General features: G+C 37.0%; 1 protein-coding gene across 1 annotated transcript; it reads right to left on the bottom strand.

The window, feature by feature from the left end:
• Positions 1–468: 468 nt before the first annotated feature.
• LOC110455671 (U4/U6 small nuclear ribonucleoprotein Prp31-like) lies at positions 469–14190 on the bottom strand. Its single transcript, XM_021505933.1, has 14 exons — positions 14089–14190; positions 12778–13046; positions 12236–12293; positions 11245–11328; positions 9927–10024; positions 9272–9381; positions 8286–8337; positions 7713–7830; positions 6233–6390; positions 5581–5798; positions 4271–4343; positions 3443–3571; positions 2575–2673; positions 469–1064 (listed from the first exon to the last, which is right to left on the bottom strand). Exons 2-14 carry the CDS (start codon positions 12949–12951, stop codon positions 957–959), a joined length of 1479 nt encoding a protein of 492 aa, XP_021361608.1. The 5' UTR covers positions 12952–13046; positions 14089–14190; the 3' UTR covers positions 469–956.
• Positions 14191–14274: the final 84 nt, after the last annotated feature.

The following is a 14274-nucleotide window of genomic DNA, read 5'->3' as shown; positions in this document are numbered from 1 at the left end:
TCTACTTGATTAATCTGCGAAGCATGGCGTAAACAGCCGTCATTTTTTCATGGCATATTCCAAGGGTGCATTGAGATTAGAACCTTTAGACTACGACCAGCCCTTGTTTAAGGTACTAGGCGAATGCTTGACAAGGGGACACAAAAGCCTACGACCAGCCCTTGTTTAAGGTACTAGGCGAATGCTTGACAAGGGGACACAAAAATCTAGTTTGTAAATGGTGTTATCTACAGGGGCAAAGACTTGGAAAAAGGAGGGAGGAATATTGGCGACCAGGTAGCTCAATTGGTAGAGCGTCTGTCTTGAGTTAAGATGGTCTAGGGTTCAAACCCTGGTGTGGCTTTTCCTTTTTACTGCTTCTGTTACACATACATATTTTGTAAACAACAATCAAAGGGACTGGGCAAAAATTTTCACATTTTACTAGGTCTTCTCACTCTTCTAAAAAAAAACACCTCGACACATGTATAGTATGGTATATTTATTAAACTGCAATGTGCAAAATGAGTGGTTGAATAAAAGCCCCTAGAAATGATAAAATAAAGACAGTAACAATACATAAAACGTGACAACAGGGCTAATTTTGTCCACTGTATGAATTCTTGACTGTTTTGCCATAACTGACCAATATCAACTGACCACAAGCGATCATAATTCTTCACAAATAGAGGTCCTGTAAGTGATGCAGACTCATTTAGTCATTTGTCAATAAGTCACCTGTCTGATGAACTTAGATTACAATCTCTCAACAAAACAAAACATTAAGGACTTTAAAAGTCCTCGTGTGACGAAGAGTCCCCTGGACTTGCCAGCAGACATGTTTTTAACATCGTAACCTTCCTTCACTGGAACATGTGCTATAATGTGGCGAGATTAAAGTCGCAACTTGATGCACGAATAACATCATACATCAGTCCAGTTTTTGTTTGTGTGTGTGTGTAGATTTCATGTCCTCTTCACCTGTTCTGTTTCACGTTCACAAAACTACCCGTACTGGAGAAGTAGGTCGAACTTCCTCCAGACACCTTCTTCTCTGCAGCTTGAGGATTCACAATCTCCAACCCCTGTCAACGTAAAATGTGTGTATCATTTCAATACAGATAAAATATCAGATCTTGAAGAACAATTGTCTAAGACAAAAACACATATTAATAAAACAATTATTTCAAGACAAAACATCAGATCTTAACTATTATCTATTTGATTTGCAACAGTTGCCCTCATGCATAAAACCTACTCTCCTACCAAAAAGTCTCCGGGATACTTTTTATACCTGCATTAAAAGTACCCCCCTGTGAAAAAAAATACATTTCTCTATTTTTAATCCAATTAAGTTTAGGACTTGAACAGGATATTACAGGGGAATATCTATCCGGCCCTGGGGCCAGGAAATTATGCTGAAATAAATTTTAATCACTGGACACAATAAGGTTTCGGGAGTCATGTAAAAACATTTACAGTTATGTTATAGTCATTACCCAACCTTTATTCAACTCCCCACCCCCCGGATACTTTTTATACACCCGACCACCCCCCGGATACTTTTTATACACCCGACCACCCCCCAGATACTTTTTATACCCTGACAAAAAAGTACCCCCCTATGAAAAAAAAAAAAATCTATTTTTTTTTTTATCCAATTGAGTTCAGAACATGAACAGGATATTACAGGGGAATATTTATCCACCCCTACCCCACCAATCCCCACCCCCAGGGCCAGGAAATTATGCCAAAATAATTCTCAATCACTGGACACAACAAGGTTTGGGGAGTCGAGTAGAAACATTTACAGTTATGTTATAGACATTACCCAACCTCTCTTCAACTCCCCACCCCCCGGATACTTTTTATATCCTGACCAAAAAGTACCCCCCTATGAAAAATCTTATATTTCTGTATTTTTTATCTAATTGAGTGCAGAATTTGAACAGGAAATTACAGTGGAATATTTATCCATCCCTATCCCACCAACGGGGCCTGGAATTTATGCCGTAATAATTTTTAATCACTGGACACAATAAGGATTGGGGAGTCATGTAAAAACATTTAAAGTTATGTTATAGCCATTAGCGAACCTATATTCAACTCCCCACCCCCTGGATACTTTTTATACACCCGACCAAAATGTACCCCTCGGATACTTTTTATATCCTGACCAAAAAGTACCCCCCTATGAAAAATCTTATATTTCTGTATTTTTTATCTTATTGAGTGCAGAATTTGAACAGGACATTACAGTGGAATATTTATCCACCCCTATCCCACCAATCCCTACCCCCGAGGCCAGGAATTATGCCAAAATAATTCTCAATCACTGGACACAATAAGGTTTGGGGAGTCGAGTAGAAACATTTACAGTTATGTTATAGTCGTTACCCAACCTCTCTTCAATTCCCCACCCCCGGATACTTTTTATACACCCGACCAAAATGTACCCCCCGATACTTTTTATACCCTGACCAAAAAGTACCCCCCGATGATTTTTTCTTTTTCCAATTGAGTTCAGAACTTGAACAGGATATTACAGGGGAATTTTATCACAGATTTTTCACTGTACATAAATTTCATCCATACCTGCAGAGGAGTGAACGCCACGCTGGACGCTGTTCCGGACACCTGTCGTTTGACCGTCGTGCTGCCGCCCCACGTCTGGTTCTGCTTCTGTACCTTCAACTGATCAGGGAAGAAAGAATTTAGTACAGTTTTACAATAGGGTTTAATACACAAATCTTTGTGTGTAACAAGGCAATGCAGCCAGACCAGAATAAGAATCCTTGACCTCAAATCATTATATTTACATTTCCACTGCAAGTTTCTCTATGAGCATTATTCGAAAAAATTGTGTTCATAGGGCTATGAATGTAATTTAATCAGCGTCATTTTGAAGCTTCTGCCTCGAAACATGCGAGGCATTAACTGTTAGAAGCAACAATTTTGATGACATTTGACTGTTCCAGGAATCTTGTTTGCGCTGACGGTACAGATACTTAAATATTGAAAATATAAGGAAATACCTATGCTTAGATCAATCATAGCTATAAAATTCAAAATGTATATAAAAGGATTGAATGGCAGCATATTTCAAAGTTCATACCGTTATGAATGCAAATCGGTTCCATATATGTAATATGAACCACTTTGCATTCATACCAGCATGAACATTGAAAAAAATGCTGTTCAATCCTTATAAACTATTGCTCTAACTAACTGAGCTCCCTGATCAACAGAAGTAACACAAGTCAGTTGCACTACAGTTGTATCCAAAACACAGAGTTAAAGGGAGGTTACTGCAAGTACAAAACCTACAGTGGAGCTCTTTTGTGTTTTGCCTGCAGTGGTCAAACAGGGATCTTTAAAATGTTTTCACGTCAATGGGCTTTACCATGTTTGGGACTCAACTTCATATTTATTTTCAAAATTAAAACACAAATTTCTGACTTACCTGTAAGGTTTTGGAGATCTTGGCCTTTGTCTTTGAGTCGACTACCGGCCCCCTAACACGACCTGATGCCGATTTACCCAGTGTTCCCAAGGAGAAGCCAAGGTCATCCTGGTACGCATCTTCTTCTATCTGGATACAACAAATCACAGAGATTAGCAAAGTGCAGTTTGGTAAAAATTAAAATGTTCTATATGAATGCATTTAGGGATTCTAATCATTGATCAATTGCAAACTGCTATACAGTGAGTCAATTCTCCAAAGATTTCTACAAAATTAAATTAAAAAAAATAGTGAAAACCAAGGACATCTTATGGTATAACAGTTGCTGTACATCATTGAATTTTTAATGGACACTTTTTAGTGAGAAATCGAAATCATGAAAATAGTTATGCAAATAAACATCAATTAATTTATGTGTTTGAATAAACAACCATGATGTTCCTTAACTTCTGATTGGCCTTACTTACTAAGTTACCTAAATATATATATATGTATGTATATATGTATTAGGACCAATTCAGTAATTCACATTACTACCTCAATATAGTGCCCCTTACTTCATTTCCTACTTCACATACTGCCAACATATTTATAAAGGGAAGAAAATACCGGATAATATGAGCTCTAAGCTTGTTTTCCCACCCCTCTGAAATATAGTAAAAATACTTGTGATTTTGAATATATTTCGAGGTCCCCTTTCTCCTGATTCTTGCCAATTCGTCTTTCTTGATATATTGCCAAACCTCTCTATAACATCAAAATATTTGGCTGGCAGTATATTGAGCTTTTACTGTTACAGCGTTAGGAAAGCGTAACTAAAACAATTACCTCTCCAAAATTCATTCTGTTAGCTGCTTTCCTGACTTCGGTTAATCCAAGCCTTTCTTTCATTTTTCGAGCCCTGTGAATGACAAGCAAATTTTTCACGTACTCATCAAACATTTTCTACAAAATAATATTAAAAAAGCAATATCATATTTTTAACACATTAATCAACCCTTTAAGGATCACTGTCCCATGCCACTGCATTGTGGTTTTTCCTATATACAGTAACTGTTTAGATATACCTGTAGCACAGTTGGGCCAGGACACTCATGCTGAACAGGTACCTCAGTTTGTGAGTGTGATAGTATATCAACCTGAAGTTCGGGGTTGAAGTCCTATTGATATTTTTTTGCATTCAGCACTCTGTTGTTGATTATATTTTGTTTATTTCATCTTATTTTATCATTTCTCACAATGTCCCGCAAAGAATGGTTTTCTTTTCCAGAAATGATTAAAACAGATTCCAACACATAGTTACAGTTTTCGGCTGTGGTACAGGGATCCTTAAGTGCTAAATATTATATTTATTATGTATAATACAGGAAAAAAAAAATGCAAATATTCTTGATGTTTTAACAAAGGTTTTCCTTAAATCACTGGTACAGTATTGAAACTGTTGACCATTAATTTTGTTACATTACAGTCTCACACAGATCTTACTATTTTGATATTCATAAGCAGAAGATAGCAAATACTTCCCATATTCATCTGGCATTTCCCCCATGCCTGGCAATAAGCCCATCCCTCCTCTTTGGAGGCCTCAGATTTATTCTCTAATATAATCTAGATCGCTTCAATAAGCCCATCTCCAACTATAGATTCCCACATTTCATAGTAGCCCCTCAATCAAGCCTGGGTTCTTTGCAGAATCATCAAACCAAAACAAATAAAAGATCATATTAAAAAAAAAAAAACGTTTTCAGGTTATCGGAGCTTAGAGTGCCCTTCTTTTTCAGGGCTAGAAATTAATCTTAAATACCACAAATTCATTGGGGTAGTAGTATAAACTTTTTACTAGCCCATGTGCACTATTTCACTAGCTCAATATAATTCCACAAAATAAGCAATAGAAAATATTGACCAATCAATCAGGCTAGAAGTTTTTAGAACCACTAGTCAAGCTGGAGATTTCACTGGTTTCAGACTATCGAGCTACACTTATTGTCTAGTCCCGTGTCACTAGTTTCAGACTATCGGGCTACCCTTAATGTCTAGTCCCGTGTCACTAGTTTCAGACTATCGGGCTACCCTTATTGTCTAGTCCTGCTTTTTGTCCAAATAATCAGAGAGCAAGGTCGTAACGTTTTACACACCTACGTCCTCCCCTCTTTTTGCGCGCAGCGTCTATAGGTGTTGGCAGGGCCTTGACCTTTTTCACTGGTGGTGGTTCCAGGAGTTTGTCCAGCTTTCCGTCGATATCGGCCCTCAGACTGTCCCCAACTGTTCCGTTCACACTCTCGTGGAAACTGTCCACGCGTGCCGCCAAAGTACACTTGGCTGACACCAATCTGGTCGCTTTTTTACGTAACTCCTTTGAAATACAAAATGAATTAACATGCAATGACACGCTTATTTGGAAAATGCTAATTTTCGTTTTTTGAATTTTTGTTTTAACAATATTTGAGGATCATACTCAAAGCTATAGGCATTTACTTCAATTTTTCGAAGTATTAAATGATTAGATCACAGAAATATTTAATTGGAAGCATGTTGAACACATGGACAAAACACATATATCACCAATGATTTTTGTTGCTCAGTTTTACTGCCGAATACAGGTTGTTTCCCGTAGCTAAAAAGTGCCCTATTTTCCCCCAAATGACCAAAAAATGAGGAATGTATTCCCAATTTCAATAAAAACATTGCTATTCTTTCCCAATTCACTAATGGCTATACATATAGCTACTGGGTTTTACAAACTTAGTTCCTACTATAAGACGACTACATAGTTTATTAATGTCGTACCGGAGGTGTTTTTTGTACAATGTCACAGTTATAGATGAAGCCCATGTGAGGCTGGATGGAGGCCATGGAGAAGCCGGATAGGGTTTTCCTCTGGGCTCCCAGGGACTGGACGTTACAAGCGGGCATTTTAGACAGGTTGGTCAGGCCTCCTGCTGTACCTGTGATCAGAAAATAAATTCATTTATAGAAATGTTGACTCATTCAAACTGTTTTAGAGGTGAGTTTTTGACAAGGGTGCCAAAAATGGTTGTTTGGTATTACATATGTTTTGTACAAAAAGTCCACTTCCTTTTTTAAAACAAAAACTGCTATCTTATGTTGAAGACGAAAATCCTTTGATCATTAAATGATGAACAAGTGAAATCCTTTGATGAAACCATGGTTAGTAAGTGTCCAGTATTTATACATCCTCGACACTCCATGGGTTCCGCTCACTTACGCTCTCTGCACCCCTGGAGTATGTCATAGGAAAATCGAAGGCTCGGTGTGTGCCACCTTGTTGATGAGACAAACAGACTAGTTTGATCCTGTGATGGACATCAAAAAATTCTCGCAGTCACATAAGAATTGACGGGCTTTGAAGTCGGTTGTCACTTCCTTTGTAATCTTCAAAGGACAGGTATTAGCCTAGCGATTGGTCAGGTTTTTTTTAACCCGAGACCAATCAAACAGCTATCTTAGTGCCTTCAATTTTGCTACGACATAATCCAGGGGTGCAGATCTAGCAAAGGTGAATGTAACCCCTGGAGTATCGAGGATGGTATTTATACGACAATTGCGACAACTGAAAGTATTTTACATGTGAAGTATATTCAAGCCATTGCCAAGATTTATATATATTTGCAGACTTTGTCTTCAACTCCCTTAAATGTGTTGGTAGAAACTTACTGCCTCCATTACCGGGTAAGTGAATGCTTTACATAATAAAATGATCATTATTTTTCGAAAGTGAACTGATCAATTTGATTCGAGTACAATTAACATTTGATGGTAACATTCTGAAACTTTGGCTTCTATGCTAAACTTGAGACACCCTTATCATCAATCACAATTCTACCATTTTATCAATATTAAAACATGATAACATCTGAGAGTGACCATAGGTGTCAACCTCTGAAACCTCCAATATTAAAGGGAAATCTCCCTCGCTTTAAATTTCTCCAAATGAGGGAGAAAATTGCGTGAAACGCGACTGAAACTGCTTTGCTAATTATATCTTTTCCTTTCAACATATCAAAATAACTCCAAAAAGCAATCATTTGATTCAGACACGCCTGTTATGATCATTACACACACTAGTTACTAGGAGATCATTTGACCACCGCAGGATGGATATTATGAGTTTGTGTGAGTTTGGACTTGAATGAGGGAGTTTCAAAGGAGATTGGTAACATGAGGGAGTCTCCCTCCCTCATTATTTGGGAGGATTGACAGCTATGTGAAACACCTGACATTCGTCCAAGTACGTATATATACCTACCCATGAGTTTAGCTGCTATTGAACTTCCCACTATGATGGTCACATTGGGTGCTATGAAGGTCATCCTCGATTCCACATAGGTGAATATCTTTGCCTTATGTTCTGTTAAATCTATCGCCTGTTGTCCAAAATATATTCGTTTTTAATGTGCAAGAGATAAAGAAAAACAAGGATTATAAAACATGGGCCACATTTTAAAAATTATCACTTTTTGTTTTTGTTTTTGTTTAATATCACTTATATTTCACCTGAATGACAGAATATACAGATTTTTTTCCATTTAGTCTGTAAACATATATTTTTTAGTAGTAATCTTACTTTACTCTTTAAAGATCGCTCTAAATTATGATTAAGCTACTTGAAGTTTCCTTGTATGGTTTTGATTGCAAACAAATTGGAGGTTGTGTCTATATATGCATCAGTGTGCTTATCTGTTACAATTCAATACTGGGCTCAAATTCAAGTGCGCTAACATTAGTACATTTACAGTATTATTACATTGTACTTGTAAAACATCTACAGCATTCAACAGGAGACAATCAAATACACTTTATGTATGAAATAACTGCCTACCATATCACAGGCCTCCATCACTGTAGCCAACTCTTCTCCAGTTAGACTCGTCCTGGAATTTAATAGCAAAGAGAATTATTTTCAAACTAATATATATGACAAAAAGTAACAATGGAGTTTACTGTACATGTGAGTGCTTCAATGATATATCTTAATCCATGAGTGAAATTTTCTGAGTGCAAACACCAAAAATAAATTGTGAACCATTTCAAACAGTTTTGTCTAAACTGGCCAGAGAGCTTGGTTACGATAAAGACAGGTAGACTACCAGAAACTTGCAGGCAAACTTAATACCAAGCTATGTGGTACCAGGGGTATAGATTAAAAACGATTACACTGTACACTTGCCTCCATATGTGTAATATACATGCGTGCATGCTAGTGGAGGCGATATGTAGGTGTACTTTCAGATCTATATGAAATATGCTGAAGGCACCCAGCATATCAGGTACGTAGTACACCACCTGCTCACAATATAGTTTACGGTATAACTAAGTGGTTCCAGGGGTCATACTATGGGTAAACCAGTGGCTGCACTTACAATTGTATGTATCCTAAATGCTGAACAATTAACAAGGAACAACAACTACCAATTTAAGAATGACTTTGGTATGTTCCAGATTTTGCGGTAAGATGAATCCACACGTTCAACACGACTGTGATTACCACAAATCTATCAAAGTAATTTTACAGACCTGGACCAATATTCATGAATCTGTTCTCATGCTCAAGCATAGATTTTGTGCTCGAGCCTATAAACACTTGTTCTGGTTACAAATTAATGATAAAATCTTAATTTGTCAATGATCTGGAAGAAATTGAAGAGACTCAATAGTGTTAAATACTGTTTTTTCAATGTTTACATTTGACTTATTGAGCGTTTGACATGATTTAAGTGAGTTACAAGAAAGTCAGTGTGAGCAAAAAATCCTTATGTGTCAGCTTGAGAACGGTTTCATGTATACGGGCCTGGCTGCCACACTTACCCAGGTGTCGTGGAGGCTGTCACGCTAACTACCATTATAGTGGCTGGCACCAGAATTGCGTGGAGGACTTCATTCTTCTTTGAATTTTCCATAATATTGTTTCCAAGTTCCTGACAACAGAAAAGAAATTTGTGAAATATGTTTGCCTTTCTTTTCTCAAGGAAATTAGTTAAGGGTGCTTTCTATTCTAGAAATGACAGACATATAAATTCAAAACAATCAAGAAAGTGTTGGAACAGCTTTAGTCAAAGTACATCTTACCACATGATCCCCTTTTGTACCTTGTATATGTGTGAGAGTGAGCTGATGTACCTGCTGCAGGTTGTATAGGTGTTCTGTTTGGTATGGGTCTGCACTTCCAACAGCTCACAATCATTTATAGTGCAATACCATGACATCACAGAATTTGAAATCCCCTACCCTGACCAAACTTTCTCCACTCACAGCAGGTGGGGGTGAGCCACAATGCTAAAGTGTTTCACTAAAAAAACGCTGCAAGATCATCAGCATTTACGATTTTGCATCCAACGATTTGGCAAACTATGAACTACTGCCTGTCATGTTATGTGCAGCATAACTTAAGGCATAGGAGAACTTATTATTTCAACCATGTTTTAAATGAAATTCTACCGTTACCTTTCCTTAAATTCGTTACCTTAACTGTCTTTATGTACTCCATAGGGGTCTGTATGAGGGACTCCAGCTCGGGGAACCTTTTGGAGTAGTGGTCTCTCGTAAACTTGTGAATTACATCTACAACGTAAAGATCATCAAATAATCAAAGGTATATAAACTTTATTTATTTAACAACAATTTCAACTTATATTAATCACTCTTGTTGGCCCGGATGTTAGCGCAACAGGGTCTTAGTGTGGGAGGAAACCGAGTACCCGGAGAACACCCACGTGGTCGCCCAGGTGGCCCCAACCTTTTCACGTCCGATAGGGGGAATCAAACCCGGCCGCCTTGGTGAAAGGCAAGTGCGCTATCCACTGCACCACCCGACCACCCAAATCAAAGGTAGAAACATGTTAAAACCATTTTTGTGTAGATATAAAGTTCCATTAGAAATGTATGGCCACATCGGATTCCGAAGTAGATGGAGACATTTTTTATTGAAAGGAATTACTACACTTCTAGTTCATCTTCCAATTAATAACAATATACCTTCTGAGGTAATCCATGTTCACTGTCAAATGGATATTGGATCCCTGATCTATGATTTATTCTTATTACACTTAAAGCTAGCTGCAGACACTTTAATAAATGATATAGTCAATTTATACACTTGAGAAACATTTTCGATGCAAGTATAGCCATTTAATTGAGATATACCAATTTTTGTACCACATCCAAGTCAAAATTTAATGGTAATGTACCTAACATAGAACATATTTAAACAGGATTACTGCAATTTAGTGTGACAGTGACATAATACTAAAATGTATTCAATAAAGAAGAGAATGCATGAGATATCAAAAAGCAAGAATATTGACAGACGTTACATTTCAGGGAGATAACTCTTGACAAGGATGTATACGTAATACTGTATAGAAATGTAGAAATTTTCAGTTACTGAGTTACATTCAGTACAGAAAACATTTCATTGTAAAGGCATTCACAGTGCAATCTTGATGTCAACCTATAAATGAATTGCTAGGGAAACGAGGACTTTGAAATATGGGATATAAAATGAGGGACATTTAATAAATAAATTGGGAATAACAATAATTTATATTGAGAGGTAAATCACAACATTATAGACACTGAAGTGTTTGACTTAAATTTCCCAGAATGTTTTCCTTACAGAATGTTTTCCTTACAGAATGTCTTACAGAATGTTTTCCTTACAGAATGTTTTCCTTACAGAATGTTTTCCTTACAGAATGTTTTCCTTACAGAAAGGAGCTGCTATAGCGTATGATACTAATTTCTGAGTATTTGAAAATCACCACATACATGTATGTACATACTTATTTCATTGTCAATCTCCACTGTGATGTTGTTAGCCTCCACAATGACTTTGTACTCCGGATCAGCCTCCACTGGACCAGCCACTACAAGGACACAAAATAAGATGGTCAGTTACAGAGTAGGGTTGTCAGTTACAAAACAGAGTGGTCGGTCACAAAAGCGATTAGTCAGTTACAAAACATAGCGGTCAGTCACAAAAGAGATTGGTCAGTCACAAAACAGAGTGGTCAGTCACAAAACAAGAGTGGTCAGTCACAAAACAAGAGTGGTCAGTAACAAAACAAGAGTGATCTGTCACAAAACAAGGAACCTTTTGGAGTAGTGGTCTCTGGTTTGGTAGAAAACAAGAGTGCAGTCACAAAACAAGAGTGGTCAGTCAGAAAACAAGAGAGCAGTCACAAAACAAGAGTGGTCAGTCACAAAACAAGAGTGGTCAGTCACAAGACAAGAGGGGTCAGTCAGAAAACAAGAGTGCAGTCACAAAACAAGAGTGGTCAGTCACAAAACAAGAGTGGTCAATCACAAGACAAGAGGGGTCAGTCAGAAAACAGATTGGTCAGTCACAAAACAGATTGATCTGTCACAAAACAAGAGGGGTTCAGTCGATCAAAATTAGTTCCATTTCAATGCAATCAGGATTTGACTGTCCTTTTATATGCTTCCTTAATAAAAGTGAACTCATTATGATTGTACATGAATAAAGATAGCTAATAATACATAATATTTCCAATGTGATGGTCACGACAAAATTAACACTGGCCAGTAAATATAGCATTTACCATGCACTGAAGAGCACATACTTCGGTGGGCAAAATATTTCAGGCAAACAATTTTAAAATTCAGTCAAAAAAAGCTCTGCAGAGAATTTTTTCTAATTTTTATGCAAACATAATCAAACTAATAAAATGAAAAACGGATGAAGATTTGCCATAAAAACTTATAGGTCTCTAAGTATTTATATGCAAGCATAAGAAAATAACTATACACTACCGTTATCTCTTCTTGGTTGTGATGCATATTTTTCTATGTTGGATAGAATAGTTGCAAGCTGAAAGGAAAAAAAAAAGAATATACAGTAACATCAGTATCATCAAAGAAATTTAAGAGTTACAGTATATATCTCATCAACCCCTGAAGGCACATTTGAACTCTTCCGATTCAAAAGTTGGAATAGTCCATTATGAAATTTTAGGGGTGAATGAGATATATGAAAATGAGGGGGCTAATTACCTGGCCTGGGCTTATATTATTGCTGGATAAATATGGTAAGTGTAATAATTTCAGTGCATGTGCATTAAAAAATATCCCTCATCACAATTTTCCACACCACTTTAGACGAAGAGTGTGAAGATTTATAACAGGACAATGAAGTATAGCCTTTGTTTGCATTTATGATACTGGTAATCATGAATTGTCATGAATATTGATGGGCTATCAACAAGCATGGACTTAATGCTGAATAAGTATTGTAAGTGATTAAACATGTTAATAACAGGTCCATAGTGTGAACCTATAGAATAGCTAGGACATACTTGTTCACTGTCCCGTAATTTAGCTACACTCTTCACCGATTCTTTATCTTGGTAATTAACTTCAGCCTTTTCATCGACCTCTGCAATGTCCATGGACTCCACCTCTGCCTCATGTTCATCCAAATCATCATCAGCATCCTCATAATCTGCGATAAGTTCATCTGCTAGCGACATTTTGGATTAGTTGAGTCTATCTGCCTTGTTAGCAATCTAATTATGTGATTTATCTCTGATGTCTAAGGGCCCAATTGTTATTAAGTTGGATGAAGCTGAAAAAAATTTTTAAAAGGTTTTTGTAACTTAAAAATATGTTCATACAAAGTAGAGATATTTTTTCTGGTCACCTGTGTTTTAACAGATATTCATAACTTATGAATATATATTTATATAAGGGCAAAACAACATTGCACGAAACAACCAAGATCTGTGTATCAGCACTTTTCAGACATTAGTAACATATATATGTCAGTGGTGCAAATCTTGTCCCTTCTTTACGATGTGGCAAAAGAAAACTTTTAAATTGCCTTTAGCTCAATTGGTAGGAAAAACTAGTGATTAAAAGACTCTCAAGACAGATCCAAAAGACTATATATATTTATCTCTAAAAATATTCTTCAGGCAGGTCAATCGGTAGAGCGACTTTTGAGCGTCCATCTAGAGTTATGAAGGGGACCCCAGTCTGGCCGTTGCATTTCTCTTTCCCGATCCTGTTACAAAATTGGAGAACTTGCCAACCTTTGTTTCAAATAATGGGTTAAGGCTAAGCAAGGGGGGGCGGGGGTTGTGTGTGACCCGAATAAGGTTACGTTGTTGTCTTCGGAAGCGAAGATAAAGTAAAAGGACAGGAGAAGTACTGGGTTGATCGTCAGTTCAATAAGGTAGAGTGTCCACCTAAAATTAGGAGGGTCCCTGGTTCGAACCCCAAAATTTGGAGGTAGCATTTCTCCTGTTATTGTTACAAAAATAAACAAATTAGTCTATCGACACACACCTACTGAGGTCCAGGCTTTGAGCCAAGGTTAGTTTATTTATAAAACAGTCCAGGGGGGAGGGGCTGAACTATTGGTGGACAGATTTTAGTTCAATATTATCGAGATAACAGTTACACTACTCAGCGTATACCAGTATATCTAAGCTTATGCACATGTGCCACTGTTTTTAGCAGTTATCGATACATGAGTTAGGAGAATGATTAGCAATTGTTGAAGTAATAATTATATATGTCTCTTTTTTGAATGTACTACTTTCTATAACAATGGACAACTTGCAATCAATAGTGAATACGGACAAGATATTGAATTTATAACTTACAACAATTCTTGTCGACAGAGCACGTTACGTTCTGTTTTCGTTTTTTTATAATAAAAGCGCCAAAGGACAGGTAAAGGAACGACACACAACGGCCGATGTAAATGGAAACATTTCAGTGAAGTTGGACTTACGAAACAAAATAAGTCGTTTAACTGTAAAAAAATGAAAAAAATAACACTGAAATAA

The sequence above is a fragment of the Mizuhopecten yessoensis genome, unplaced genomic scaffold (genome assembly GCF_002113885.1).
Source record: "Mizuhopecten yessoensis strain PY_sf001 unplaced genomic scaffold, ASM211388v2 scaffold8361, whole genome shotgun sequence".
Lineage (NCBI taxonomy): Eukaryota > Metazoa > Mollusca > Bivalvia > Pectinida > Pectinidae > Mizuhopecten > Mizuhopecten yessoensis.
This window is presented reverse-complemented; position numbering and strand designations above follow the sequence as displayed.